General features: G+C 30.0%; 2 protein-coding genes and 1 pseudogene across 2 annotated transcripts; all 3 read right to left on the bottom strand.

Annotated features, from left to right (window-relative positions):
* Positions 1-9554: 9554 nt before the first annotated feature.
* LOC100818445 (glutaredoxin-C9) lies at positions 9555-10427 on the bottom strand. Its single transcript, XM_003543270.5, has one exon. The coding sequence runs from the start codon at positions 10284-10286 to the stop codon at positions 9762-9764; it is 525 nt and encodes a 174-aa protein (XP_003543318.1). The 5' UTR covers positions 10287-10427; the 3' UTR covers positions 9555-9761.
* Positions 10428-16908: 6481 nt separating this feature from the next.
* On the bottom strand, positions 16909-20286 carry LOC100817907 (prohibitin-1, mitochondrial-like; annotated as a pseudogene).
* Positions 20287-21831: 1545 nt separating this feature from the next.
* LOC100527846 (putative fasciclin-like arabinogalactan) lies at positions 21832-22903 on the bottom strand. The gene has a single exon (NM_001251427.2). It carries the CDS (start codon positions 22813-22815, stop codon positions 22063-22065), a length of 753 nt encoding a protein of 250 aa, NP_001238356.2. The 5' UTR covers positions 22816-22903; the 3' UTR covers positions 21832-22062.
* Between the last annotated feature and the right edge of the window lie 3416 nt (positions 22904-26319).

Below are 26319 nucleotides of genomic sequence, written 5' to 3'. Positions count from 1 at the left end.
GAACCTTTTTCCTTCCGCCCTCAATATTTTGGATGGTAGGTCGTTTACTTTTTAGCTTTTTCTCTCGACATCTTTTGCGTGGATAGGTTCCTTTTCTTTTAAATAAAGATTTGCTAAGGTAAAAATGTTTAACCTATGGATGTTGTTTATGTTATGTAACCTATATATCAATATATAGAAAGATTAAATCTTAAAAACAATATTCTCTCTTTTTTTCTTGTAATAATGATATATATAGTATGTAAGGTATATACTAGTGTAACTTCTTCATAGAATGAAGGCACCACAAAAGAAAAAAAAAAGAAAGGAGATAAAGAAAGTAAAAAGTTTGCTTAACCTCAACGCTATGATTTTCTAGGGTAATATAAGTATTAATATTTTCTTTAGGCTATAACTTGAATATGATAGTATATGTTAAAATTGGAAATACTAAGAACAATATGAAAGAGAATATGATAGAAGACAGCCAGCTGACAAAGGCAGTGAATTTTTGGAAATGTGAGTAGGCGTCTCCTTGTGGGCTGACTTTTCATGCTACTTTGCTATTCTTAATCATAATCTAATGATGTTTTTCCTTTCTAACATTGTTTAAAATAAAAATTTGGAGTTTAGCTGTTGAACTCTTTTGGCCTTAGAATATTCTCTACCCTCCAACACTCCCCCCAAAGGCTGCAACTTTCAAGGCCTTGTGAGATTCCTATTCAAACTCCACAACTCGACCATGCCAGTTGCCACAAACAAATTGCCCTCTTCCTTCAATTCTCTCTCTAGCTTGACATGGTTGGAAACAGACATTTGAAACTTGAAAGCATATATGTGAATTTAGGGAAAAACAAATTGCTGTCACCAAGGGTGTGTTCGTTTCTTTCTTTGTCCTCTTGTTCACGGAAACTGAAAGTAAATCACAAGTTGTTTCAGAATTCATTTGGCCAATTTAAGTAAAAACAGAAAAGTATTAATATCAACACATATGTACAACAATATTTGTTGTAGCTGACTCACTGTCAATTTTTCATCCTGAAAAGACAGTTATTATATATAGCCCTATTTCTTCTTTTGGCAAATTTTACTTTGATCGTTTTGTGCAATTTCATTTCTATATTATTACTTCAATATTAAAATAAGTTATAACCTCTAGAGCATGGTCTTAAATTACGACTACATGTACTATTTCATCACAATCTTTGATTACATGTACATCACAATCTTTGATATTATGAGAAATTGTGAAAAAAAAGTGATTGATGTGACCACAAAAATTCAGTGAGTAAAAAAAAGTTTTAAGCTCAAATTATACTATAAGGGTGATATTTAAAGTCTGGATTTTCAGCGAGTAGATTTGGCTTAATTAAATTGGAATAATTGCCCGAAAGTTGGACAGATTTAGATCTGGGATTCCATTACAGAAACCCACATGGTTCTGATTATCAAAAGCTGGAGAATATTTGCCTTTTACCATTGAGCAATTGATAATTCTTTTCTTTAATATTATGTTATTTTATTTTATTTATCAATTGCTGTACAAATGCAGGATATGCTACAAAGATCTTGTTGCATTTTAACCAAATCGATCAACTTTACGGACACAATGAAAGAACAGCACTTGACATGAATATTCCCTTTTGGATTTGCAAATTGTACTTCACTTTTTCAAAGGATATGCACGGTTTCTTTGTAATGCATAATTGCAACAGTACATATATTTCTTCAAGAATGAATGAATGAATGAATACGTACATAGCAAAGTTTCGTCATTTTCTTTCTTATCACAGATATAAGAAAAGGAACAACAAAGTTACAGTAAAAGCAAAACAACTCATGCCACTATATGTTGTCTCAAATGTGTTGGCTACAATAAGAGAGTACTGTGTTTACAATATATGATGGATGCAATGCATGTTTTACGATTTCGGCTTTTCAGTTTCATGACACATGCTCTTTGTATACGCATTCAAGTATGGCGAATTGTTAAGAGCAAATTTATGCTGATTAGTATTTTGCAGCTTCACACGCCACGATGTTTTACTGTTTTTAACCATTCCGACGACTTCCAATTAATTCCATAGATATATACTATCATTTCATGAAATTTATTTGATTGATTACAAACACTATCCATAGACTACAGTGCTTTGCAATATTTGATAGTTCTCAACTTTTGTTCACTTTTCCTTTTAGCTGGGTAAAAAGGGTCAGACTTAGAGAGAACCAATAATCAATTCTAAAATGTCACAATAAAAAAAGCTAAATGGTTCAATAGAAGAGTGGTTGTCAATATCAATTATTATGCCATTAAGAGATTGAGATAAAATATGCTGTTATTTCAACGTAACCTTGAATATTAGTTTATTTCCTTTCTATTTTTTTTAAAATATTAATATCAAAGACTCCACATGATAAAAAAAGAAGATTTTTTAAGAAATATAAAAATAAACCGATAGACAAACATGCACAAACAACAATGTGAAGGAAACCGGTCTTTTTTTTTTTCCATCATCAGATCATCAGTTTATCTCTAGATTATATTCTTAAGTTTCATGACATTTAGATGTCATTACATGTGTGGTGTTTATGTTTGATTGCTATTACTTAAATCCGAATTCAAACTCAGTACTTTGTTCCATCTCAACCTGACTTTGACAGGAAAAAACACTAAAAAAATAAATAAATTAGGTAGCATCATCAGATTAAAGCCAGCCCTAATTATCAAAAAACTAAAGTTAATGACTATTTTAGCGCCGGCTAAACAATGACCTCTGTAAAAACAAACACAATACACACATGCACAAAAAAAATAAAAATAAAAATAGGTTGCTGCTGTTGAAGCAGCTCCGCTCCATTACCCTTCTCTTCCACTGCATCCTCACTTCTCGGCCCTCAAAATGAAAAACTAGCGTCAACTATGTCAATATTAAAGATAAAAAATATTTTTTATAAATATTAATTAACTCAACAGGTTGACTCTAATAATATCTTTTTAATATATATATATATATATATATATATATAAAAGAAAAGATTTACTTACTTCAAAAGTAACTCTCAAAGAGTTACTTCTCATTCTTATCATATCATTTATTTTTTTAAGATCTAATTGTTAATATTAGTGAAATATGTTATTATCAACACAAGCAGAAAAATCATATCAGCACATCAAATAGTTGAAGCTAATTTATGTTTTTCTTGTAATGAAACTTGCCTTAATCTTAATTGAGGTCGAGATCAAATGTTCCTCACCTTGTAGAAGCCGGATTGGATTGGGAGATGTAAGTTTAAAATATATTTTATGATTGAGATATTTTAAGATATGATGTATTTTGTGAATCTTTTATAAATTTAATGATTATATTAGATTTTAATTTTAATTTTTAGATATTTTAATTTCAATTTTCTATTATTTTTAATCATGATATAATAATAATTGTTATTAATTATTCTGATATTTTCATATATGAAAGTATTATCATAAAATCCATATTATATATATATATTATTTGAATTAAAATATAAGTAATACCTTTAAATGTGCTTTTATTAAAAATTATATATAAATAAATTAAATTTCTTCATAAAAGGTGGGCATGCAAATTCCTCTACCCTAACAATCTAACAAAGATGGAATCGGATTTCAATTTTTGATACATTCCCCTAAACATGCACAATGCGTAGCAGGGATAGAGATCATAGGGGCAAAAAGAGTCCAGCTTGTCTCTTTGCCGTCCCATTAGGATGCTACTTCTATATTACTGGAAATAACCTAAAATTAAAACTATAGAATATAGAAGTTAGACAAATAAGATAATTCATTTCATTCATTTATGTTCAATGCATTACAAACCATACCTTAAATAGTAAAACCTAATGAATGTAAATCCTACAAGTGTTATCATCCTAGCTTAGGGTATTAGAAAGAAAAACTAAATAACATCATAAATAATATTCTAATATTTTATCTATGTCCTATAAAATATTCCAACCATTTTATTTTGGACATGAAACGCACCCTATCACATCCCTACAATCCTACCACCAATTAAGCAATCTATTATGCATCCACTTTTAGGATTTTTAAAGTATTCCTTTTTACTTGTATGAATAATTATATTGTTAGTATATCACAGTTTATTTTACCAATATAATTTCGAACTATGTGGTCAATTTAATTATCACAATTTTTATAATATTTAAAATTTCATAAACTGCATAAAATAATTTGTGATAAATTATATCATGCAAAATTAGAATAATTTTAAAATTAAAATTTCATTAAATTACTGTCTGAAATGATTAAATATACCATACAAAACAATGACAGTGAATATTTAAACATCAAAATGTCATATGTTTAAATATATTAGTTAAATATTTCATGCAATCAATTTTGCGTAAATGCTTCCGTACCATAATTTAATTTGAACATAATTTATAATATCATTATAGATCATGGTTGAGATTGAGAATTTATTGGTGTGACTCTTAAATTAAAATGGGGCCCTAACAGAGTACCCAAAAAAATCTCCTCTCTATGGTAGAAGATAGAATCAGCTAGCTAGGTAGAGTGCCCCTACTCCACCAATTTTAATAGTAATATAATAAAAGGAATTAGTTGATGAACAACAGTTATTGTATTTGTATGGGATTGAAATGTGTTTCTGAACACGCTTAGAGGCTGAAGAGGCAAGCACTTTGCCCTCATGGATATGGAATTGACCACCACTATAACTTCAATCAACCAACTATGCATTGCCATGTAACATATGTAACAAGATTAGAAGGATTCTCTTTCTTAGCTAAAAGCATTCAGGAAAAAAATAATTTAAAAAGCAGCACCCCACAGCACTAGTATTCTCCCTTTACTTTTAGGTGAATCAAGCATGCATTAGCTATTAATTATCCCCCTTTAATTGAGAAAAAAGGTAAAGGGACCAAGCATACGTAGAGCGAGAGCGAGAGAGAGAGAGAGATCAAATAATGCCCAAACGAGAAATTATTTAGTCAAGAAAATCAAGACATGTTGTATTATTACGGTAAACAAAGGTCACTATCTTGTTCTCTCTGATGCGTTTGCGGGGAAGGTCACCATCAAGAATTATATGAGCACAACGAAGTTGCACTAAGGATAAAAGAACAATGTTTTAATACGAGAAGAAATCATATATCAAATGGCCTGGTGTGTCCTTCGTTTTCTTCATTGAATTATTGGCAAATTTGGATGGGCGAAGAGAGCAAAAGGACAGAATTTCAAAACTCCCTTCCTTCATAGACAAAAGAGGCCCATATTCCACTCCGATGATTCATAATTTGAAATAGTTAATATTCATTCAATCACACGTTCGGTACATAAAAGTGTATGCGTATAAAAAGGGATCTTTGTTGTCTACCTTAACATCTATATTGACGGTGCCCCTCCTTTAATAAATTATTATTTCTTTCAGATAACTGCGACCCCACAAAGAGATGTTAATTATGCAGGAGAAGTTTGCATAAATATGCAAATCAAATCTTGTCATTTGGATACCAAATTTTAATTCTGACATCTCTTGGAAGGGCTCAAAAGCCTTAAAGAGGCTTGCATAAAAATACAGTTAATTAACGTTTTGTGCTTCGTTTCTCTTCATAAAAAAAAAAAAAAACCACGGTTTTAAAACTAAGGCAGCTCTGAATTTCACTTGATTTTATCAAAATGTAAACATCTGTTAGTTAGGTTTTCAAACTCCATGGCGAGTTATGTGAGGCGCAAATAAACCATGTGACTCAACATAAGATAAATTGATAAAATAAAAACTTTCTTCTTTTCTATCATAAAATACTCAAAATAATGATATAATAACTATTTTCCCTTCGTTAGTCAACAAAAAGAAAAAAAAAATCAAATGAAAAGGACCTATGGATTATTTTCATTCGAGAGAATAGGCCCATATGCTAAGCTATGGCCCGTGACATACGACAATTGGCCCATAAACTTTCATGTATCGAAATATTTATTTAAGAAAAAAAGTGTATCTAAATCTCTTAAACTGTGGCCATCTATTATTAAGAACTTAATAGATATGTACAGTCTTCTATGTAAAAACTTCCACTATCAAGCATCAATCAATAAAAAATTGTAACTTTCTTTTAGACAAAAGGTAGGAAAGAAAGAGGCAAGAAGATTGAAGAGAATCCAACTAGGTGAACTTCTACGATCAACATAACTTATTATTGATAATTAATATAAAAATCAATAAAATTATTGTATCGTATAAAATTATTTTACATTAATATATGACTTATTTTCTCTATTTTTAATCACGCCAATTAGTAAAACTTTCTATTTAATATTTGAATACAACAATTATCAAAAAAAAAATTCATCAGATTTATATTAAATTGCATGTTTACAGTTTGTGAAAGTTACGTTTTTTCTGTCAAAAACAGTTATATGATTTATAATGATTAATAGCTGATGTGGAAAATTAGTGTTTTTATTTTAACTATTTATTATATTTTATTTTCATTTTCTTACATTATTAATTAATTTCAGAAATAAGTATGCATGCAAATAATAAAAATAAATAAACAAATGTACGTAGAAAAGAAATAAAAATATTTTATTTTGATTGAATTATAACAGAATAAATATAAAATAGTGTTCTTTAATTTGATATTTTACCATTATTTAAAACTTCATGTATTAAAAAAAAAGCAATTTAAGCAAATGAACTTTCTTGCAGTTACACGCAATCTAACTCTATTCTCCCTTATAGCTGATACAGAAAATGCTGTAATTTGTGTCTATGATGAATTTCGATCAGGGCTTAAAAAGTTAAAAATTTGTCAATCACTAATACTCTGGTAGACTCTTTCTCTTTTGGGGTGTATGAATCTGAATGCGTGATATGATTGGTGATACATTTCGCTATATCTTAAAGAAAATTTTATAGAGTTATTTGTAATTATTAGAATAAATGTGTATTGAGAAAATCTTAACCATTAATTTAAGAAGAGTCATTAATATAAATATGAATGATGTCTTAAAATTTACATGAAGCCAAATCAAGCCACAAATCAAGAAATAATCAATTTTATAAATAACATTTTCCACCAAAAACTTTCTAATCTCTTGCATTCTCAAATATTTCCTTCACTACTATAAAACTTCATTCCTTCACTACTACTTCGCAAATCTTTTAACTTTGAAGATACAATATTAATTTCTCTTTTCCAACAATTTCCTAATTTACATTTTATTGAAGATACAAAAAGGCAAAATTAGACTGCTAAAGAGGAATTGGAGATGCTTTTCTAGATTCATTTGCTGTGAGCCTTAGACTAAAATTCTATGTGGATCCTCCTCATAATTTTCATATTAGGAATTGACATCATATAAAACTATAATCATTGTGTATACGAAATTGAGCCGGTAAGACACTAGAATTTATTGGCAGTGTTTGATTAATACTTTGTCTCATTAATTAAATTGTGTCAAAGGGGTTGAGAAAAAACTAATAAAGCACATGGCACGCAAATTAAATTCACACGCTAGCTTCTAGAAGGGGAAGTTTTGTTTATTTCCCTTCAAACACGTAAGTTGAAATTGATACCAGTATTGGGAGATGGAAAGTTATACCTTAGTTTATACAAAATGAACAGACTCAATTACGTTGTTTATGTTGATGTAGCTACCATGCAGGTCCAAGTTCAAGTATGTATGTCATATAAGAATATTTGAAAGTCTATGGAAGAGAATTATTAATATTGCATGTTATTCTCTAAAGTACAATACACTCAGAACCATTTCCTTAATAAGGCTTTAGTGTGTGTGTGTGTGTGTTTTATTCTGCTTTAGAGTGTTTTTCATAGAAAGAAAAGAAACATATAAAAAATAAGGTAAATAAAATAGAAAAAAGAGAAATGGGGTGAATGTAAATAAGTGAAAAATTGAATAAAAAAGAAGAGGGTTTGGTTTAAAAAATAGAAAAAGAAATATAAAAGAGAAAAATAGAGAAAAGAATAATTCTTAAATGAAACAAACACAGCCAACAAGTATTATGAATATTTCCCTTCAATTTCTCATCATTTTAGCATGAAAATATTTTTAATATCAACCACCTTTTTAATTTCTCTTGTTGCTAATTCATCTCAACTAAATAACCCTACTTTTTAATATCTCTTGTACTCTCTCTTCTTAATTTCTCACCTGTTTTATTAGAGAGAGAAAAAGTGTTAAAAGATATTTGAGAGATCGAGGGAGGCTAAAGAAACAGTCTCTAAGCACAATTTGCACGAAAATACTAATGTACACGTGATAATTAGCTAACATTTTTTTTATCATCACAGTTACTGCCTAACTTGAAATGTTTATTTTCCATTGTCGGCGATGAACAGAGTTGACAAAGGCTGACACGCAACTGAATGTGTTCTTGTGGCCATTCCAACTCCAAGTAGCCCAAATGTTAAATTCTAAAGCCACCACCATTAATACGCCGAGTTTGCCGAACAAGTTACATTTTCTTTCTTTCCCTTTCAAACAGGATTCCAACGCATAATGTGACAATGTTAGCGTGACCATAGAAGATATGTTTGCAAAACCTGATTGAAATTTTATATCCGAATAATTTAAAATATTATTAGTAAGGTTAGAATTTATAATTACTACCGACGCTATTGGTGTAAGTGACAAGTTCAAGGGTTTCTTAGGTTTAGAAAACAAACAATGAGAAGAAAATGAGTTGATAGTATAAGATATTTGTTAGTAAAGAAAATAAAAGCAAAAGAAATTTAAAAAAAAATCTTTTTCCTTATTTTTTATGTAGAAAGAAAAAAGTTAGTTTTTAAAATTTCAGAAACATCTCCAATAAAATAGAGAAGTGTGTAAATTAGTGGATTTTAATTTTGATTCTTGTTTTTTTTTTAACATTTTGATTCTTGTTCTAATATCATACGTACTCGTTAACTATTTTTATGTTAGGAGACTTCCCAATTTGCAACACCCACTAATGTACTTTAACATCTCTAAAAAGATTATATCTTTAAATAAATGTCATTTATCTACTTTAGAATGTAATTTTAAAGAATAAAAATGTATAGTGACTGTGGATTTTAGAGGGATAAAAATGAAAGATTGATATGTTATGGAACTAAAATCAAAACTCAATTGTACTATGTAATCCATGTTTCCCTCTGCTTTCCATCCAAAATCTGACCGAGTCTAAAAAATATTATGAGTTGGAAGATTTTTTATTGGTTCCTTCACTTCTTAAAACAATCTAAATGGAGGAAGGAATAGATAACTTTGTTTTTTCCGTTATTCCTTAATATATCCTCCCCTTTTACTTGTGGATCCAAACAAAGTGTAAACAATTCAAAAAAAAAAAAGTTTAAACAAAAGTGTAGTGTTAGTAATCATTTTGGATTCAAGTTGTGTTAAAGAAAATGTTCAGAAAGCTTTAACTCAAACGAGTTCACCCATGCATCTACTAACCTCAGATTATTCATTATTACTAACAAATTATGTTATGATTAAAGGGAAGATCGAGTACATCAGAATTCATGTATCATGTATGTCATCGAAATAGGCAGCCAAATTGAAGGCTCGAGAAAGTGATTCTTAATCAACACTTGGGAAAATTACAAAGAAGAAGATTAATCAGACAACATATAACGGTCAAGCTAATAACTAGCTATCAAGGAATAAAAATGAAAAATTAGATTAAAAAAAAAGCAATATAATATAATGTCACAAAACTAAAGAATAACAAAGGGGTATCAAGATCAAGTCATCATAGCCATAAAGCCCCAGCTTTTTTGAGGATAGGAACCAATTCCCCAGAGATATGAGTAGCCATGATCCTATCCAATCCTCCAAACAACTTACCCCCTATAAAAACCGTAGGAAACTGCACCTTCCCCTGTTGTGTGTTCCCATCATCACTACGAATTGTTGCTTCCAGTTGCGTGGCAACACCCTCTTCATCTTTCTCCTCTACCTCATAAACCGCAGGGTTAACACCAAGACCAAGAAGCAAACGCTTCACCACGTGGCTCATGCAACACCCTCTTCTCGCAATCACTATAACGGCGTTCTCAGAAACCATGTTGAGCACCATTTTCATCCCCTCCTTCTCTTTTGGTGAAACAAGAACTGAAGAAGAATGAATATTAATAGTATTATTGTTGTTAACAATAATATTCTTGGTCTTCTTATCATCATCGTTGTGGGAATGAGTAATTAATGGGAGTGGGGTGAAGTGGGTGGTGGGGTTATGGAGATGGCGCCATGATCTATAGGGAATTGCTTGATGCATGATGATGATCTTAGTAAATGGTTGTGGGTTGTTTGTGGTTATGGGAGGTTGGAAGAGAAGGTGTGGAATTAATATAAATGGTGGTGGTGGAAGAATTGAGAATTGAAAGGGTCATAAACTAATAACTCGTTACGTCAACAAAAACATAAATTTTCCAAGTCACGCGGTGTACGTGGTATTTGTATTTGGTCACCTTGTTGTGGCTGACGTTGTAGGTTATGTCACCTTCCTCCTCTGCTTTGCATTTTGTGTACCTATTGATTTGGACGGCGCCCAACTTGTCCTGCTCCATGTTTAATCCCAAATAGTACTAAATGCCTTTTTTCTATTTCTATTTCTAATTCAGTCTCAATCCAATTCTTCATCTACTTACTAAAGTACAAAAATATACGACTTAACTATAAAATCAATATATATATATATATATATATATATATATATATATATATATATATATATATATATATATATATGTTTAGAGACTATGACAATAATAATTGATTAAGTTTAGAAACTTAAACTTGAAACTTAAATGTTTAGATATTTTCTTAATTTTATAGACTAATATGATAACGGCATACTTTTCCAATGATCAAAATTGTGATTTATTTGAGATTTACTAATATTATGCTTGACGAAGTGAAAGTGGACTCAAATTTTCTAATAAGAATTTGGGTTCCATTTTTTACATAGAAAAAATATAGTTGGGAAAATTAAAAGTAGTCAATTAAATATTTTAATAAAAATTATTAATTATTGATAAAGTTGATAAATATTTTGTATGCGTAACATAATAATAATAATAAAAGAATAAAATGCAATTAGTGTTCTAAACATTCCATCTACCTGTTTCTAGTCTTAAAACTTAAAAGGGCATAGGTGAGATACTTTGCTTGCATCCTTATTTATCCACGTCGTTTTTGTATTCGGCGTTATAGACATGGTAGAATTGGACTTAAAATAATTTAAATGATACCTGATTTGTGATTGAATGTTTTATAACCTGCATAAACATTACACTCAACTTTAATATTTTAATGGTGTGTTAAGTTTTTTTTCTCTTTCGTGTTATAAACATTATTTTTAAATTTTCTTTAAGAAATACCAGTTTTTTTCCTCTCGTGAGAAACTTTAATAACATTTTTAGCAAAAAAAATATATTTTTGATTTGTTGATGCAATTATTCTAAATATTTTTTATACGGGACGTTTCTTAGAGGTATTGGTTAGGATTTGTCTAAAGAAATGAAAATTAGAAAATTATTAATACATTATATTTCCACTGCACTTTAGTTTATGTTTTAACAAAATAAATCTATTTTTTAATTTCTTGTCCAAATCTTTTTTTTTCAAGTGTATTAGTTAATGTCACTATTATATCTTCATTATGATTCATAATATAAACTTTTATTTTATTAGCTTTTTATATAAAAAAAAAAACGCTACATAAACACTACATACTACTAATTAATGAAAATTTTGTTTATCAAATGCTACTAATAAGGTAAAACAAATTTTTCGGTGAGTAGAAAAAATTAAAAGCTATTTTAAATGAAGTGCAAAAGATAGCCTAAATAAATTTATCTTTAAACTTGCATGATTCACGTTTTAGCGCCCTTTAATACTACAACTACAAGTATTCTAAGTATAAATCCAACTTTTTTTTACACAAGTATAAATCCTACTAATGCTTTGTTTGTTTTTGTTTTTTTTTAGAGGAACTAATGCTCTGTTGAAAAACTAAAGATTCCGAAAGAACATGACATAAAAGAGTAGGGAACTACATATTATTTATTTCACATGGGCGGAATTGGACAAATATAAACAACAAGAAAAAAAAGCTAACAAATGCAATGACTTTATTGTTGATACTAATTGGTAAACTATTAAAGGTTGTTCGATAAAGTGAAAAAAAAAAAAGAAAAAAAAAGTGAATTAAAATAAAGTGTAAAATATAAAAATTATATTATTTTATTCACTTTTCTTTATGCAAAATAAGGTGCAATCATCATTGCATGAATATTGGAAAGGAAGAAAGAAGTCGAAATTCCAAAACAAGGGAGGGGGGATGACGCAAAAAATTGTTCTGGAAGAAGAAAGAAAGGATGTCACGCAGACGCAGCCACGCAGGTGGCACACGTTGTGTTTTGGCGTTGACGGACTTAAGAATAAGATGAATGACTAAAGTATCTTCAGAAAAGGAATTTTATAAAAAGATCTTAATTTAATAGATTTGATTTTGTTAAGATTTTCCATTGGATCTTCGTGCAGAAATTTAATTTTTTTAAAAGAATAGTCAAGATTTACGTCTATTTTAAAAATATTAATTTTTTATTCTTTCTACAAAATTAATTTATATCAAAATTTTGTAAGACTTAAATTTTTTTATTTAAGATGTTAAAATAAAATTTATTATTAAAATAAAAAAATAAAAAAGATTTTAAAAATAATGTGATAACATAAGATTAAAAAAAATATAAAAATCTTAAAATGAGATTTTATATTAGAAATATTTTAAGCAAAACTCGGTTTAGTCCGATCGGTCGGACCAATTTAATCGGGATTCGATAGTATAACTGAATCGATTTCACTATTGGACCGCTCATACATGTAACCTGAGATGATCTGATCAAATTTGACTGATTTTATAGAAATTCAATGACTTGATTGGTTTTAAAAATCCGAACTAGGTTGTGCACGTTAAAAAATAATTGAAGTACAAAAAGTTTATCTAAAATCTTTTTATTTATTAGCAAACTTAGATTTTTAGCTCTTGTATTTTAATTTAGGTAATTAATATTTACATTTTCTTTATTACTAATACACTTTACTTGTGTTATTAACTTAATACTTCAATTTTTATTTTAGATTCTAAATTCTAAAATATGAAATTATGAATAAATTTTTGTTAATCAAATAATATTAATTATATATACTTATAATATATAATTTTAAATTTTTTAATATAAATTGAATGAAATGGAACCAATGATTAATCTAGGCGTTAGATGACTGAAACAGTAACTCGATTATTGAGCAGACCCTCCTCTAAGATGTCAGCATCGTCAGGATCCGTGGTGAGCATGTTGTTGATTAAGAATGAATATTAGGCTGTAGCGTTGCGGCACCTTAGCAGGGAAATTTACACACCATGGCTGCCTTGGAATTTTGGTCATGGTCCCCAGCTCTTACGTCTTGTTTCAGGTTACTGCCTCCCATCTTATTCTTAACGAAAGTCTTGTTAACAACTACCACATTGATTAAGGTATTAAAAAAAAGATATTTTTTATATGTAAATTATTTTTTGAAATAATTAATAGTAAATCATAATACGAGAAATAAAAATTTTATATGAAATGTAATTTTGCATTTTTTAATAAAAAAAATTACTTGTAATTTTTAATAATTTAATTAGTGTCATTAGGACATTTATTAATATTTTTCTATAAAGAATAATTAAAGTGTTAATTTTAGTTAACAATATGATAAATTTAAATTTATTTCAAATATACTTACAGAACTAAATAACTTAAGTATTTTTTTAGAGAATTTTATATTTAATAACATTCTTTGCAACTTAAGAGATATTCTTTCAACTAATAGGTGTGCTTTATATTGATAACAATCCAATGAATATATCTACTTTAATGAAAAATGAATAAATGTATCCTTAATGAAATAAATTAAAAATTAAGTATATATTAAAAAAATGTGTTTATTTGTTTTTGATATAAAGGATAAGAAAAATAATAATAATAATAATAAAAGGAAATCAATAAAACAAAATTTTGATTTAATTCTTCAGGTTGGATGAATTATATATTCCAAATTCTGAAATTTTAAAATCTTTTTGGCAACTCTTAACTTTATAAAATAACATATGTTTTAATTATTATTTTTTTGTAAAATATCAATAATATAAAATAAATAATTGAAATATTATTTTATGATGTTGGAGATTAATATAGTTGTTTACAAATTTCATTACTTATAATTACGTATGTATACAATCTTGAAGTTTAATTTAGAAACTTATTTCAAAGAAATATGACGCAAAAGAAATATTTTCAATATAAATTATACATCTTTAACTATATTTTTTACTGAATAAATTTATATTAGTTTTTTTAAATAATTCTAATTTATTTTTAGTGAATAAAATCATCATAAAAGTTATTTTTTTATTAAAAATATATTACAGCGATGTTAGTTTTTAATCATTTTAATAATATAATAATATAGAAATGGTTTTCTTCTTTATTCAGATTTAGAAAATCAAATAAAACATTTTGTTTAAAATATCCATATATATAACCAGTAAAATTAGTTCCCCCCAATTTTTCTTTTCGGTTTCCTAGTTATTAATGCTATATTTGATACAATTCTCTTTTTTTGTTGTTGTTAAAAGTAGAAAATGGTTAAGAATTCATAATAAGTAGTATGAAAATTAAATGAAATAATCTGATATCAAAGGAGAAATTTTATTAAAATAAATAATATACTAATAAATGAGAGAATAAATGAGAAGTTCCATTAATTTTTTTAAAAAAAGTAATAGCCCATTTTCATTACATGTTTTTATTTTAGTCAAACAAATCAATCAAATAAACAATAAATTAGTTGAAAACAATTTTTCAAATAAGTAGCATTTTTTAGAGGAAAAAAATTGTTACTTATTTAAAAAGTCATTTCCAAATAAGTAGCAATTGATAAAAAAAAAACTTCGTATCCAAGAGGCTGTTTCCGGATTTGAATCCATGACCAACAAGTCACCAAGGTACAACTTTACCGCTACACTAAGGCTGGCTCTCAAATAAGTAGCAATTGATATTCAGCCAAAAATCTATTTCCTTTACAAGAAAGTCTAAAGAACATAGTATCAGATGATTTAGGACACACCTAAACCCTCCTAATTTTCATTTTCTGTTTGATACAACTTAGAAGTTTTCCTCTATACAGTATTGCAAAACTTATTAAATGAATCTCACAAATTACCTAACATCATTAATTTTTATTCCTTTTTAACTTGTTTATATTTTATTTTACAAATAATAATAATAATAACAATCAGAAATGAGTAATCCACTACTCACTAGGATCATCCTAATGGTGGAAAAATCTGGATAATATGTACTGGAAAATTTGTTAGAAAAGTTATATATGATGAATTTGTATAATTTATTTATCTGACATGGATAATTAGCAAATGATAAAAAAAAAGAGTATTACACATTTAAACTCATTATTTTATTTTCATTTCAAAGTTTTTTCGTCATTTCGTAATAGTTTGTCTTACGAGTTTTATATATTTAAAATCGTATTACAGTTCTCTATACATGTGACTGTGTTTATGGATTAATACTCACGCCACAAGATATATAATTTGTGCATCCATTGTTTCAATTTCAATATAGAGTCACAAATCACATATAGAGACAGGTTGAATAAATTCTTCCACACACACACACAAAAAAAAAAATTAAGGAAATGAAAAGATAAAATAAATCAATTTTTTAAAATTAAAAATAAGTTATACGCTTTAACTTTTAGAAAATCTAGATGAAAGACCTGATTATGATGTATGAATGAAATTTAACTTGAAAAATAAATTTATTTTATTTACTTATCCTTTTGTAATACTTGTTGAAAAATTCATTTAAACTAGATCACGGTGCCTTTCATTACCATTGCAATGACGCTGTACCAGAACTCATTAAGCTTATCCATGAGTTACTTATTTTTGGCTAGGCAAAGTATTTAAAACTATCTGAAATCCACATGGCACATAATATAGCATAACTTGATTTGATTAAATTCAATACGTCAAAGCATGACGCGGTGCAATATCGAACATATCAAATAAATTGCCAATTGGCCAATATGCCCATACATTTGACAGCTTAAAGGAACAAAAATTAATTGAAACTTTCTTTGTGATGTTTTGGGTTGAATATGCAACGAATCAAACAAACCAAGAAGCGGCATCAGGTTTTTATTATTGTATTTCTACTTATCATAATCTTGTTGACATCGATTCTGTACCAATTAACAAGTATCATTTAGCAATTAGCACATTAATATAATCATATAGAGGCTATATTTTATAAACTGGCTCACTGACTTAGTTGAATTACATTTCTTTAGATGCGGATCTCGGGGCAAAGGGTTTTGTTCTTCCATCCAGGTTTGGGATCAAATTTGGAAAATATTTAAATCTAATTTTATTTTTTTAAGTAAATTAAGCTAACATCCCCTGAAGTTTTTTTTTTATATAAAATTACACAAACTTCTCCTGCCTTTTTTAGGCCATATTCAATTATTCATGTCTTTATCTAATCCTCAGTTATTTAAGAATATACACTGACACTCCTTATACTTTACATTAATCATGCTATATCAAAATCATCGGGTAAATTTACTGTCAAGTGTCAAACCAAATAGTACAGATTTTACTCAAATCTTCTCATTCATCATTGGGCAAATATTGTCTAACGCATCAGTTAAGGTTTGGTAAGCAAAAAAAATATAAAGTCGACAATCCAATTTTATTCAGGCAGCAAAAAAAATCAGGATCCCAAACTCTCTGGCTGAAATTATTTCATTCATGTAATGTGAAGCATTCGTTTGGATCTCAATTAATCCTTTGCAAAAGATTCAAAGGGTTACCGTTAAGTAGTCTAATCAAGCCAGCTATATCCGAATTTACGAAAACATATCAAGAAAATGTATCCTAAAAACAAAAAGAGACAAACAGGCTACCAACCACTCACTTTCTGCCTGTCTCCAAATTCATCTTCTTAAGATTCAACAGCAGATCATCTGAATTCAGGTAAATCTTGTTTGCCGCGTTTGATATAGTATGTGCAATCTCTCGTACCGCTTCTATCTTCCTCAGTGTGATAAAAGCTGGATTGTTGGCAATAGCCTGTCCAATTAGTTGGGCACTTTTTGCTTCTCCCTTAAAGATTCGTAAGAAAGGTCAGGGAGAACTGAATACTTAAGATGCAAAAGTGGTCTGATAAGCAAAACAGCCAATAGCAAACAATATATGCTAAATTTAAAATCTCACTCTAAACTTAACAGGCAGATATGAACAGGCCACTTGTTACCAAAGAAGAACCCAACATAGTTATCAAGAAAAAAAAAATCACCAATTTTTCCATGAGTTTCAGGTGTGTGTTTCAGAACAAGACCTAGTCAGAATAATGGCAGTATAGTCTAACCCACCAAATAATACTTTTTCCTTAATACACATACTGTATTGGAAATATAAAATTAGAAGAAACTTGTACTAAGCACCACAGTGTTAACTGCATCTATGCATTAAAAATTTATCGTCACCTGTGCTCTAATTACAGCACTTCTCTTGTCTTGCTCAGCTTTTTCTACAACAAATTTAGCCCTGTCAGCTTCTTGTGCAGCTACCTGCTTTGCTTCAATTGCAGCAGTAAACTCCTTGCCAAAAGTCAGACTAGTAATTGACACATCATCAAGGGCAATATTGAAGTTAGCAGCCCTTTCAGTCAGAATCTTCCGGATTTCCCGACTAACAGCCTACAAAGATTAAGGTCAAGTTAAATGTTTAAGTTCAAACAAACTCTACTGTGTGCTAGAAATGAATACTCGAAATAAGAAAACATTGCATGGAACTAATAAAAGAAATTCGGAGGGAGATGATTCATGTGAACGAAACAAAAAAGCAATAATACTTCTCTAGTTCACATGACAATAAATCATCCTTAAGGATTTGATTTTGATAAAATACACATTGTGATATTGAGTAATGTTAACTGATGAAAAAAAACTTCAATTATTTTGCACTACCTCAGCAACAAGCAATCTTTTTTTTAAATGGTTATTTTTGCTTTGCTCCTTACCTCTCGCTGAGTAATAAGCTGGCTGGCATTGTACTGGGCAACCACGGCTTTCAAAGTTTCATGTATGATTGAAGGTAAAACCCTTGCATTATAATTCTCTCCAAGGGTCCGATAAACCGTAGGTAATTGGTTGGGCAACGGGCGAGTAAGAACTCGAAGTCCAATTTTCACCTGTATAACATTGTATGTGCAATCAATAAAAGGTCAATATTGCCCTGTTAATTGGTTTCTAGAAATCAAAGATTTTTTACCTAGAGAGTCTTAATTGAAACTTCCAGCATCCTATCATTCAAAGAAGAGCTAAAAAGGTACAGAATGACACAGGACAGTGGGATAAAGGCCAATATGCAGATAGTGATGGAAAGAGTATGGATGCAGATACCTTCACCCATTAGAAACAAAGGCTAAACTTGAAAAGACAAATCGTAGATTAGAGTATTCGAAACATTTGCATAAGATATTTATACTTCAAAGCCAAATATCAGATGTCTAACAGCTTCAAAATTCAGAAATAAATTATTTTAAAACACCAAATGGGAGGTGATGTAAATCTGTTTACATCATGTCAGATTAGGGGGCATCTATCAGGTTCTAAAGCTGCTAAGCTGATATTAAAATTGAGATAGATGTTTTTCATCAGTATCTTATACTTAAGTTCCAATGATGGGGTACTAGATTGGAATGTATTCAACTAGATGAAAGAACCAATATTCCAACAGATTCAAAATTATATTATTAAATCTTATCATTTGAACTTCATAAGGTAAATCTTGTCATCCAAAAACAAACTAATTTGTAATCCACACAAAAACTGACATCAAAATTCCTATATAAAATAGCATGTCTAGAAAATGAAAATAAACTAATTTGTATGTACTTTTTACAATCTGATAACAATTATGTTTCACAGTTGTGGCAATCATGTCAGTGGTGAAACATAATGGAACAAATATCAGTTGAAACATAATGTCCACACAAACAGACCATCAAAAAAGGAATCAAGGGACAAAGTAGAGAAACTAATGCAAAAAGTCCTGCAAATCAAGAGGAAAGACACAAAGATGCTCAAATCAATTTCATTTCAAATCAATTTCATTTCCAAGAATACAATATGATTAAGGTCAGAATTCTTTTTTAGGGTTCTACGAATTTGATACCAAAACCATTTCTCTGTGACTACACGCAAATCCTAGCTACATGTATTATTTACCATCTGTAGATCACGACTCCCAGATGTACTCTCAACTAGAACTAGATGGGGTCATGCACGGACATCATAGATAACCGGCTTCTCAAACCACGGAATTATGAAGTGAGTTCCTTCAGGATAGACCTGCACATTAAACAACATATCAATTTTACTACCAACACCAGAACAGAACTTAAACAATGGCCAGACACTTATAAGTGATAACAAATTAACTGAGAAGGTAAATAGCTCTTCTGAAAAACATCAAGCATAACACCACAATCATAACCAAGTAGCAGTCATCAAGCACTGCAATGCAGTAAATAGCAAAACATTTTCAATTTTTTTCTTCATATAATAACCTTGTCTTTGACACCAAGTTGAAAACAATGGCTCGGTGACCTCCTTCAACATTGTAGAGACTGTTAGCAGCTGCATACAAACCAATTCCACCAACAATCCCAAGCTTCAGCAGCGCAGAGATCCCCCCGCCACCTCGAACGTTCGGAACCTTCATGTTCTTCAGATTCATCTTTTTACCTAATTGAACAGAAATGTTGCAAATGCAAGCAACGTCAAGTAATTGAACACAAAGACGTGATCCGGAATCAATAAAGTTAAACGAGAAACGAACGAAAAATGTTCATAGAGGGAAGAACATTAATCGAATTTTCTGAAAATTCTCAACAATTCGGACAAAAATAGAATAAAAAATCAAGTTGATCGAGAAAGGACGCAAAGCTAGTTAGTATTAAAATTTTCCCGGGAAAGAGATGGAAAATGGAAATGGATGTACCTTCGATTAAGGGTTTGGGGTTGTTGTGGGGTTTATGCAGCGTTTTCTTCTGTAGGGTTTAAACTTTTCCAACAAGAAAAATAAAACCGAACGGTTCAGACGTGACACGTGAGAGAGAATTAATCTGGGTGGGGGCGGGCCGTTTGTGCTGTGGATCCCCAAAGACCCAAAGTTCAAAAATAAAAATATTATCAACGGGGTTTCTATTTACATCACCTTTTTACTCTTCACACCTCCTTTTCTTTTTAATATTTTAGATAATACTTAAATTACCCTTTTCCTACATCACCAGAGACAAAAAATGAAATAAAATAAAAGGTAAAATTCTCTCTTCTTCACCCCTCTTTGTCTCTCTCTTTCTCTCGTTGTTTGTCTTTCAAGAATAAAATAAAGTCTTTATATTTAATTATTTTCTTCCTCTTGTAAAAAACAAAAACAAAGAAGTCGATCTAATTCACATTTAGTTTTATTATTTGAAGGAGGGAACTGAAACATTAATCAAACCTGCTAGGGATGATCAAAATATTTATCAACCTTGCTTGAATCTCAACACAAACTAGAAACTACTACCATTAGACTATTAACCAACTTGCATGGTGGACCATTGATTTTTTGGCGGATAACGTTTAATTAATGGTACTCACATAGTCACATGTGGCAGCACGACTAATAACAGCTAATAACTTATAAGTGTTTGTTAATTTAGTATATTACGTTTTTTGTGGTAAACTTTTAATCCAATAACTAGTAGTATGTTCTTTTTTTCTGATATCTTTAATTTTAGCTAAATTTGAGATCAGATCTGTCTATTCTCATTTGAACAAGATTCGTAGTTTTTTATATATATACATAAAAAAATCATGTCATGGGTGGGTAAAACAACTCTGGAGAACAGTGCAGTATTTAAACATATGATTGGATATCATTCTCTGATTAGGACATCGCATCTTGACTAAAATTAATTGAGGTGGCCTTGTGTAAATTACCTTTTGATGTTAATTTTACCTCCCATCTTGACTAACAATATTGATAAGGGTGTTCAAAATGCTAATTAAGAAAATGAGTTAAGAAAGTACAAGTAACAACCCGAGATTTATTTTGTACGGCAGCCAAAGATAACACTAGTGATAATTAACAACATTTATTCAAAGTTGTAACAACCTTATTATCTGTGTTAGATGTTTGAGATTATCCTCGTTGTATGGTTGTATATTTTCTCATTCCTAAAATATCCCATATGCAACCATACTGTCCATACATCATACATTGTTACTGAAGTTGTATTTTTTTTATATAGATAAATACTAATTATTAATTATTAACTTTTTTTTAGAATAAGAATAAATCCATGATTTTTTTTCTTTCTTTAATCATCAAATTCAGCTTTATATCTCCGGTTAAGTTGAATTTAGGTTCGTACTCATCCAATTTTATGCCATCGACCATATTTCCTTCTAACTTGAGTAATTTCTTTCAAAAAAAAATACCATTTATAACTAAACACTATTACACTAATTATTATACTCGTAGTCAAAAGAGAACACTCCTTAGAGTTGAAAAAAAGAAAAAGAAAAGAAGAGTGACAAAATGGTTGAGCATTCAATTTTTATTTTTTTTGTAAATGGTTGAGCATTCCATTTATTTAGGTTTTCGGATGAGGGGAAAGAAAAAAGCTAAAGTAGGTGGTCTTTTTCTCATAGCCAAACTCATGTGATCCAAATTAAATACAAGAGAGCCATTAAATACAAGTAAAAAAAAAAAGCCTTAAATACAAAGAATGAGGCTCAATCAAACCCAACACAATTCCTTTTGTCCGTAGAAGAAGAAGAAGAAAAAAAAAGATAAAAATTCACAAATGAAGTGATGGAGAGTAAAAGAAAAAGATGAAAAACACGAGACACAAGTTATCTGATGATCAATGGAGAGCTTCTATGCAAATCAAGGCAAGTCCAACGACAAGTCCAAAAGCCACATTCCTCCCATTGGCAGCATTAGTATCCTTCTTATCACCATGAGGAGAAGGAGCGCCACCAGCCTTACCCACGCTGGGAATCTCAGGAGTACTCTTAGAACCCTTAGGAGAAGGAGCCTCAGAAGAATGAGTGGTCTTGGTGGTTCCAAAGAGCTCCAACGGCAACAGCACCTTGTCCACCTGGTACACCGCCAGAGGAAACTTCTCCCTCAGCGCGTTGTTGAGCTGCGTCTGCACCACGCCCGTGGAGATGTTCACCTGGTTACCGCCTTGGCCGGTAAAGTTCAGCCCCCAAGTCCCTTCCTCCTCGGTGGCCTGCGTCCTCACGGGGTTGCTAACAGTTAACAGATCGGAGATGGTGTAGTACTTGGGCGTGACGTGGAAGAGAATGAGCTTCACCTTCTTGTCATCGCTCAGGTCGTTTAGGGCACCGGGTTTGAGGCTCTGGAAGGCATTGTCAGTGGGTGCGAAGAGAGTGAAGCCTTGTGAGTTTGATTTGAGCTGGGACTCGATCTGAGTGAGTTGTTGTGTGTCCTTTAGGAGTTTGATTAGGGTGGTGTACTGGCCACCCTTTTCCAGGATCGCGGTGAGGTTCACCGCGCCTGAGGGGGCCGGTGCGGGAGCTTGGGCTTGGGTTTGGGCCATGAGGAATGTGGTGAGGATGAGGAGAATGAGGGTGAAGGATTTGGAGGCCATGTTTGAGATTATTGTTGTAGTGGTGTGTGTGGGAGTGGAGGGGGGGGGGGGTTTATTTGGTTAGCGTGTGTGTGTGTTAGGTTGAGACTTTGTTGGCATGAGCTGGCTCGTGGCTTTTAAATTATCAAAATAACAATTGCCTTAGTAGTTGACAAATGATGAAGTAGAAAATGCACAAAATGTTAAAGAGAGTTTAGTAGGACACGGAGAAGGATGTATGAAGGGGACAACAAGAGAAGAATCGTCTCGTCTTGCTAGGAAAAAGAAAGAATAGTACTAAAGAATGACAATGAATCCGGTTCTTGTCAAGTTTTACATTAAGAAAACAAATGGATTTTAACTTTGGATGCCATCGTGGGGAAGCATATATATAAAGTCGTGGAAATGGAAATGCTATAAGCAGAAATCGATCGTCAAACCTAATGTTTCCAATTACAAAACTTAATGCAGTACTTTAGGTGCTAGTGATATTTTCAATCAAGAATATAAGTTTAATTTGATTATATATGACAATTGATCATTAGATAATAGGTTAATAGTATATATAATATAATTTTTTTGTACGGACCCACAATGTTAATTTAAAGTAGGGCATGGAGAGAGATACCTGGAGGAGAGAAGAGAAGATTGTAGTTTCTTTTGTTATGAAAGAGATAGAACAAAGAATGAAAATGAAACGACTCACATCAAATTTTACTATAAGAATAAATCTTAACGTTGGCTGCAATCATAGGAAAACGTGGGCAAGCATAAAGTCACGGAATTGAAATCCAAGAAGAGATCAAGTCAAACCTATTATTACAATTGCAAAGTAATTGTAGTATCTTTTTTCCCATAAAAACTGGAATTTTAGCTCGATATGTAGTATTTACTTATACAATAAAGGTCAACAAAGGAGTATTTGGTAACTGAATTCATTTAAGATTGTTAATGTTAAATTTTCACGTTTAGTTTTCAAAAACATTTCTAAGAACTGTACATTTGTAGAAATTTGTAACAATGTCTTCTAAAGCATAGTAAAAAAAAAACATGGAGGAAGTAGACATCTAGCTAAGATTTCTATGAAAGGGAGAAGGTTTTAACTAGATTTAAGATAACATTTTTAAGAATCTTTTAAATATTCTAAATACATTCCTAACATTCTAAAAGAAATATTTATTTACCAGATACCCCAAAAACTTAGTAAAAGTTATTAAGGTAAATTAAAGCTTTACACTCCTATTTACAGTAACCCAAAATCCCAAATTTCTTTCTTGTTAATTATTTATCTTCTTTCTTTTTTCACCCGGCTTTGTTTTGGTGTGCAGTTTTAATTGGTATTCGTACAGTCATTAGGTGGATGTACCTACTGACTACGGAGAGATAGGAAGAAGAAAAAAATGTGCTCGCGATAATAATGTGAAAAAATTTATACCAGCAATTGAGGAAAACTGAACCCATATTATTGTTATTGGTATTTTTGGTTATTTAATTATTCTCTGCGACCACCAAATAAAATATACAGTTGGTGGTGGCACCTTTATTATTAAGGAGTATGCTAATTACCAATGCATACCGTATTACCGTTAAGCGTATTTGAAATAACACGTTCAAATTCTAATTTGTCAAAATATTCATTTTAAAAATCAAAGTAGAAATTATATACTAACATCACTAACAATAACAATATAATTTTTAGAGTATTTTAATAAATCTAAAATTATAATGAACTAATATATTCTTATTAAAAAAAACAAGTGAGATAAGAATTTTTATTTCTACTGTCTTTTTGGTTTTACGAAGGAACAAGTTAATTAATTCCTGTAGTATATGTATATTGTTTCAAAAGAATTGTTGATCGTCTAAATGACGAAAATAATTCCATCTAATGATTATATGCGAGATGGCCGTTGAAGAATACACATCGTATCGATGTACAAGTTTTGAGTTTGGACAAGCAACAGTTGTAACATGGTGCTTGGCAGCCTGGCATATGTAGACATAACATGTGGAATAACATTAAGCACTAAATAATAAATTTGAAGACATTATTATATATGTGTGCCCTGCAATATCATTGTCAGAAATACAGTGATACAATATGATTAAGCTATGAAGTCACTTCAGCCAATTTAATACGCCCATGCCCATCACTCAACATTGTTTTCTTGTATCCCACGGTCAATATTCTACATCGATTCACATTTCAGTACCACCAGAACTGTTAATTCAAATAATTAATATTGCCTCCAAATGTCATATTGATTCTTATTGTTGATGAAGAAACATAAGGCCACCTCCATCCGGAGGTGTTTATATTTTTTCTTTCTTATTAAGAATTGTGTCTATTAAGATAAGATTTTTTTAAATTAATTTTAAGTTAATTGATTTTTAGTAGAAACTTTCTTAAGCATCATGTATCATGCTATAAGTATTGGTGTTAAACTTTTATGTGGGTTATATAATGTACTTTTATAACAAGATAGTTGGCTGTGGTGGGGTGTTATGACTTAAGATACCACGTGGGGAATTTTTTAGCAACTCTTGCTATTAAATCGGGAGAAGAGGATTCAAGAATATATTTCTGGAATCTAATTCCTCCTGCTGTCAGCTTGATTACTAACGGATGTTCTTATACAGTTCTACCCACTCCTCCTTTTTGTTAGTTAATCACATTCATCACATTATGAGGCAAACGGGAAATATTAGAAGTATTTGATTTGGTTGTTTTTTATTTTCATTTTAACTTAAAATAGAAAATAGTGATGAAAATATATTTAGTTGGATTTCTATTTTTAACTGAAAATAATAAAATCGGTTTACTTTAGTTAAAACCAGGAACTTTATTTTGGGTAAAATAAAAATGCGGGGGCAAAGAATGTAATTTAAGTAAATTTAAAAATATATTTCCTTTTAAAAAATACATTTTTAGTGTTTTTATTTCTTGAAAGTAAAAAATAAGAAGTCAAACCAAACATGTTTTCAAAATTATAATATTTTAAAAATAAAAATAATTTTCAAAAAATAAAAATAAAAATACAAACCAAACACACTCAAACACACTCTTAAGTTTTTGGTACCGAAAGGAAAGTAAAAGACAATATCAAGTTATCTCACATTGTGGAAATGTCTGTTATTGTGTATAAGAAAAAATATCGATCGTGAGATGTTAAATCCCCAAATAAATTTTAATATCTCAGGGTAACCATTGGTTTCTTGTTAAGAGTTATCTTGGTTTATCAAAATCCATTAAGTATATCACAAAAAAGTCATTTATTGAAAGTTTTACGCTATGTTTATTGAACATTTAAAAATAAGGAAGAGCAAATAAAAATGTTGTCTCAGAGTTTGGTGAGCATAATTTTAAGTAGAAATAAGTTACAATTTGTGGGCCCAAACATTAAATTTCATATTTTATCCCTATTGAATAACTTTACAATATTATTATTTTGTTATTTCTTTTAAATGAAACAACAAAACATATTACTTTAATTTTTTTAAAAATTATCTATCTTCTAAATTAAA

The sequence above is a fragment of the Glycine max genome, chromosome 13 (assembly GCF_000004515.6).
Source record: "Glycine max cultivar Williams 82 chromosome 13, Glycine_max_v4.0, whole genome shotgun sequence".
In the NCBI taxonomy this organism is placed as follows: Eukaryota; Viridiplantae; Streptophyta; class Magnoliopsida; order Fabales; family Fabaceae; genus Glycine; species Glycine max.
This window is presented reverse-complemented; position numbering and strand designations above follow the sequence as displayed.